This window comes from Hordeum vulgare, chromosome 2H (genome assembly GCF_904849725.1).
Source record: "Hordeum vulgare subsp. vulgare chromosome 2H, MorexV3_pseudomolecules_assembly, whole genome shotgun sequence".
In the NCBI taxonomy this organism is placed as follows: Eukaryota; Viridiplantae; Streptophyta; class Magnoliopsida; order Poales; family Poaceae; genus Hordeum; species Hordeum vulgare.
In genome coordinates this window covers 649,183,448-649,189,815 of record NC_058519.1, presented here as the reverse complement: position 1 = coordinate 649,189,815, position 6,368 = coordinate 649,183,448, and the positions used below count along the sequence as shown (strand labels likewise).

Genomic DNA, 6,368 nt, shown 5'->3' with positions numbered 1-6,368 from the left:
TTATTTTAGTCTGACTAAAAATAGTCTTTTTAAAAAGCTAAAGTTTCAAGTATCCCTGTCTAAAGAGAGGCAAAGCTGATGTAGCGACCGCAACACCCTTGACAATATCGACGAGTGCAGCATCGCACAAGTGGCTTTGGAAAATACTAAAAGGCGAGCGGCTTGCAACGGAGATGACCGATCTTGCATCAACGCATGCCAAGCTTGCAACATTGAGTACCCTTGTGCAATAACACCAGTCGCCTAATGAAATATATTTAAAATCTATAATCATGCAGGTCATCTTATGATCTATGGATATTAAATTTTACGAAAAGGTAAAATAAGACTGCTAAAATAATGACCATTGGAATTGCTATATCTCATATAAAAATCAAATTTTCAAGTTTGTGCCGAGCAGTTTCTGCCTTTATTTACATATAATCATTTGTCGTATGTTTACATAGCTACTTGCATTTCAAAGATGGTGCGGAGTTCAAGTAGATGTTGACGAAGAACATGATGTGAGGGGGATCAAATACTAAATACATGATCTGAAAATCGACAATCTAACCCGGTGCAACGCACGGACACTTTTACTAGTCATTATAAAATGTCTTGCTTAATTACCTGAATTTTTTTTTCATATATGAGGGTATGTTTTGCATGAAGAGATTAATAAAAAAATAACTTATAACTACATGCATGACTTGATGATACCACATCCTTGCGTGGAGAGAAAAATTGAGTAATGGGTTCGAGATCGCTAGGTATTCCGTTCGTTGGTGGGCCGAAAGCCCGGGCTTGCGGAGCCTTCGTTCGTCTCTGCCGCTCCGCCCATTTTCCTCGCCCCTAACCGGCGGCGGCTCTTCTAGAATACTCGATGCTGCGGACGGCGACCGCAGCGGCGCTACGGCGCGTCTCGCCGGCCCCGGCAGGATCCGTGCACACGCCGCATCGCCGGGGCCCGGAACTCCAGGCGGCGTGGGTCCCCTTGTACAAACGACTGTCGAAGCTGCCCCCGGCGGCGCCGCTGGGATGCGTGGCGGCGGAGCTCGACCGATGGCTCTGCGAGAGAAAACCGCTCTGCGGGCACCAGCTCCTCTTCTACGTCCGCAAGCTCCGCAACTTCCGACAGCACCGGCGCGCCCTCGAAGTAAGCCCCCCCCCCCCCCCCCCCCCCCGGGTTTCCAATGTTGGCCGCGCCTCTATTTGGTTGTTGGATTTAGGACAGGCGATGCGGCTACCTAGAAGTGGATTGGTGATTGAAATGCAAGGGTTCTGACTAACTTCAACTGTAGCTTTAGATTTTGGCGACGAAACCCTGAAACTTTATTCTTTTACTGCAGCTGCCTTGCTCAGGTGTGATTCGACTTCCTATATGCTAGTAAAAATGTGTGAAAACCAGGCGTTGCTGCTGGCTCAGCTGCCACCTTGACATAGGTTTAATTCAGTTGGTACTATATTTTTAATATGTATAAAAAGGAGTGGTGTGAATTCTATCAGTATATCGTGGAAGAGTTGTTACCAGCTGAATCTCAGTCTAGTGGTACCAAATGTCGCACATCACATGGCTTCACCAACTAGCAGAGTATATAGGAAATAGATTCTGAAGATGATAGTCTAAATTAGCTGTCTCCAGCTGCGACCTTAAAACGCTGATGCCCGGGGCTAGTTTGAGCTGAAGTGCTGTTTAATAAACAACAACAGACATTTACTGCAGAGAGGATCACAATGGTTACACTATCTGTATTCACAATTGGCCTCTTTGCCCGTGCAATATGCGCAGGTACCCAGTAATTTATTCATCCAGTTACCATTATACCAGTACTTCATTGAGTTTACATGCCCCCAATAAAAATTCAGTCTGAGTTCTGATAAGCCTTATTTTGTGGCACTTGAACCCCACCCCAACCTCACAGTTATGGCATGTCTTTCGAAACTGGGTAAGGGAAGGTAGAAGATGATCTTGGGAACGAGGATCAGATCTCAGGGGGTAGTACGGAGGCAAAGATTCAGCCTCCAGGCTGCTTTTGGGAGTCGTCCCGACTGAATCTAGGAGGCTCTGAAACTTTCCTGTGTTTGGACATTATTTTCTCTTGCCCTTACAATTATATGGACTTGAATTTATATAGTACCTACACCCTTCACTGATAAGGATAGGAACTGACCAGCTAGTAGTACTAGTACAACTCGGTGGCTCAAGTCAATATGTCAGACTTGCAAACTCTAACTAGGACCCTAAGTAAGACACACTCTCTAATTAACATGGCTACACGCCTGCTGCTACTTCCGATTCTTGTGATGCTACAAGCGCTGATTCTTGCTAACGAGTCTTGACTGGACTTGCCCCGAAAGGCGTCCACAACATTTCTGCCCTCGTTCTTAATCAACTCATCCTCGAGTTGGATGTCTGGATACTGACATTAAAGTTCTTCCAGCAGTTCACATGTTGCCCATTTACCTTGTTGATTCAATACCCAGCTTTGTTCAGTGAGGGATTTGGGCGACATCAGGGTTGGGTGCCACTGGTGAAGAGGAGCAGGGGATCCTGAGCTTTGATCGGCATCTTTACCTTGTTTCTTTGGTACCTTGCTTTGCTCTGTCGGGGTTCCCTGTAAGCTTTTTTGAAGTTTGGGAGACGAACTTTTAAATTGCTAGTGGCGATTTTTAGCTTTGGTTGCAGAGACTTGTTTCTTTGGTTTCAAGCTGGAGGCTTGGGTTTGGCCATATCTGATGTATCCCTCTGGATCTTATTGCGTTATCAGTTTCAGTGAAAAACGAGTTCGGAGCGGCATTGCTTCAGCTGCTGCTGTGACTCTCCACTGAACCAGGAGTTCACATTGTCCATGGTTCAACTATGTATGCACCACCTTGTCTGGGTAGGAAGCACTCGCCTATGCAGAATGTCTGGGATGGGCACAACCACATTAGCATGGTCTCCTTGGTACTCCTTGAGCAGAGCCATGTGGACGGCATCATGTATCTTGACACAGTAAGAAATTGAAAATGATAGGCCACTGAATCAGTTCGTTCCAAAATTTTAAAAGGTTGCACTGTCTCTTTGACACCTGCTATGGTAGCCCCTACCAAACCCGCTGGCCTACAGCATAGTCATCCTGACAGTGGTTCTGGTCATATTGGTCTTTCATAACAACATGAACTTGCAGTAATCTTTCCCTGATTTCCTTGATAAACTCATCCCTATCCCTCATCTGATTATGAACAGCAGTTACCTTTGCATTGCCTGGTTCATAGAATAAAAGAGCCGGTGGTTCACTTAGCACAATGCTGAGGGCACTCTCCAGTTAGGCAGCGAGATCACATCATTATCACACAATTAATAACCTCAGTTTGACTGTACAACTGTGTGATGGAAAGTTGCGGTCATCCGCAGCTTGATACCAGCCATATGGAATACCTCTTGCCAAAAGTTGCTGGTAAAAGTGCTCATCTGTGAATTTTATCTATTTAGTTTGGTGGGTATATCTTCTGACTAGTATGATGGGAATTATTTTTATGGTCGGGTTGTTAAAAATGTCAGTGGTACATCAGTTTTACATTCTTTGGTTTATGTGGAACCATGCTGCAAATCGGGTTCGACATTCTTATATTTTAAAAAAATACACTGAACTTTTTACATTTTTTGAAATCATCAATTTTGTTTCTTTTGGAGTTGTGTGTACTTCTATATATTTAGTTCCATATGGCTTTTATTCCTTTTACATCTAAGTATTTATTTGAACCCCCCTTTCTAGCAAAGGTAACTTATGTTCACTATATAATGATTGACCATGTTGTATGTTTACAGCTGATGGACTGGATGGAAGCTCGTGGAGCAAACTTGCTTCCTGGGGATCATGCGCTGCGGCTTGACCTTATATGCACAGTTAATGGGCTAGAAGCTGCCGAAGAATACTTCTTGAGTCTTCCGGATATGTATAAATCAGTAAAAACATATTCCTCTCTGCTTCACTGCTATGCAGAACACAAGGCAGAGAAAGCTCTGGAACTGTATGAAAAGATGAGAACCATGAACATCGTTCCGAATACACTGGTGTACAAGAATTTGATGTCCTTGTACCTGAAGACAGGCCAGCCAGAGAAAATCCTTCAAACATTTGAAGAAATGCGAGCAAATGGCGTACGGACAGATAATTTTACATACTACATGTTGACAGAAAGCCATATTATGCTTAATGGCCTAGAATCCACCGAGAAGTTCCTGGAAGATTTGGAGAAGTCAATTCCAGTTCACTGGTCCCTGTACACTCGGCTGGCTGATAGCTACAATAAAGTGGGGCAGTTTGACAAGGCGGGATTGACCCTAAAGAAAGCTGAGGAAGTCATGGACAGGGGTGAGATGTTTGCATGGCATAATCTTCTCTCTCTCTACGCTAGTTCCGGCAATTTGTCCGAGGTCAAGAGGGTTTGGTCATCTCTGAGGTCAGAATTGAAGATATCTTCAAACAGAAGTTACCTAGTGATGCTCTCAGCTCTGAAAAAGCTAGATGATTTCGACTGCATGCAGCAGGTTTTCCAGGAGTGGGAACTCACTCAAGAGAGCTACGACATGAGGATACCAAACGTTATGATCAAAGCTTACCTTGCCAAGGACATGACAGATGAAGCTGAGGCGCTCCGCCAGACAGCCATGGCCCAGGGCCATTCCAATCCGCTGACCTTCTACATATTCACCGAGTCCTATCTGGAGAAATCTAGGACCGAAGCAGCGCTCGAGGTCTGGAGGGACGCAGGGAAGATGGTCAAGACCCCAAACTGGGCACCGCCACCAGAGCTCGTGAAGAGATTTTTGAAGCATTTCGAGGAGGCGAAAGATGTGGACGGGATGGAGTCGTTCTGCGCATGCCTTGAGAAGCTGGAGTGCCTCGACACAGATGCTCGCGACGCCCTGTCCCGGACCTATGTAGCTGCAGGCAGAAAAAATCTCTCCTCTGTCGCTCATCACCAGATTGAAGAAGACAGCATCGAGACTAGACCTGGCTAGAAGCAAAGGCGCACCGCTCCATCCCACCATTGTCGGAAAGACCCCCCCCCCCCCCCCTTCTCTAATTGTTAGGCGTTGATGGCCTGAGCATGGGCTCTATGTTTTTGCCCTTCAGTTTCACGCTGATAGCCTTTATTTCCCCTTTAGTTTCATGCTATATATAGCCTTGCCCTTGTGGCATCAGAGAGAGATAAACATGCAATTACCAGCTGGTTATATACCATTAGCCTGGTGGGCTAGATGAAAATGGCAATCATAATTCTTGATGTACTGACTACTAAGCTCCTTGTAGTCGAGGAAAAATAAAAAGGAACGACTAAAACTCAGTCGACTTGGTTCTTACGAAGTCTCAGTCGACCCCTCCATTGATTTATTTTATAATGCTAGATGAAAATGTCACGTTTAATCAGCCTGCTAGGATGACACGGTCCGGCCTGTTTTTTCAATTTGTTGGATTGTGGATGGAAATAGACCGTGCAAAGTACAAAGAGTGACCGTGTTGTCTTTTTTTTCTTCTTCTGGTGCATCATCGTATGTGTATATCTTCCTAGATATCTTTTAGCATGTCATAATCAATACACATTTTTTTTCCTCCATGCTGTGGGTCAAGGTTTGCTCATATAAGATTTGGTAATGCGATAAACCATTTAATCTATGCGCCACGATTCGTGCAAATTTATGTTGCATTTCTTTTTTCTGGTCGCAACATTGCGCTTCAAAATGGATTCAGCAAATTCATTTTGGATTTCTAGGATAGTTTTCCTTATGATTTGTTTTTTTTGTTTGTTTCTTTAAATTATTAGCTATTCTCATACTTTTCTTGTTCTCTTTTTCTCTCATAATTCCTTCTTCGAAATACGTTTTGTGTGCCTTTTTAATTTTTGGCTTTTATTAATTCTTAATGTTCACATTTATTGTCGCCATTTAAAAAAAATACCATCAGCTACATGTACATCCATCCACATGGGTCTGCCCACATTGTATCCGTGTGTAACTATGTTTCCGTTAATTATTTATTCTTCAGCCTTGAAGAAAAACTTGTTTGTATGTAGCATTTCCGTTTATCCATGCAACTACACACGTCTTACTCCACACGCAATTGGTGAAGGACTGGCTTTTGCGTATATTTCCTTTTTTTTCGTTTGGAAGACGGGGCAGTTGCATGTTTGTCAATAGGCACGCAACTGCAAATTCCGTTCCCGGCTACAAATGCATGTCTTCGAGGCAACTGCAAGTCAAGGTATGTTTGTTGGGAGAGGAGGACAGTTGCATGTATGTCAATAGGCATGCAACTACAAGTGCAGTCCCAGCTACAATTGCATGTGTTTAATGCGACTGCAACCGTGTGATGTTTTGTCGACAAGGGAAAAGTTGCATGTTT

At 44.0% G+C, this 6,368-nt stretch overlaps 1 protein-coding gene across 1 annotated transcript; it reads left to right on the top strand.

The window, feature by feature from the left end:
- Positions 1-763: 763 nt before the first annotated feature.
- On the top strand, positions 764-5,327 carry LOC123428376 (pentatricopeptide repeat-containing protein At4g01990, mitochondrial-like). Its single transcript, XM_045112575.1, has 2 exons — positions 764-1,135; positions 3,791-5,327. Exons 1-2 carry the CDS (start codon positions 863-865, stop codon positions 4,985-4,987), a joined length of 1,470 nt encoding a protein of 489 aa, XP_044968510.1. The 5' UTR covers positions 764-862; the 3' UTR covers positions 4,988-5,327.
- Positions 5,328-6,368: the final 1,041 nt, after the last annotated feature.

What these genes read in the sequence shown, in the direction of transcription:
- LOC123428376 (XM_045112575.1), top strand. Translation starts at nt 863, where the DNA reads ATGCTGCGGACGGCGACCGCAGCGGCGCTACGGCGCGTCTCGCCGGCC. An exon ending in AGCACCGGCGCGCCCTCGAA is followed by an intron (nt 1,136 to 3,790) that starts GTAAGCCCCCCC and finishes GTATGTTTACAG; the next exon opens with CTGATGGACTGGATGGAAGC.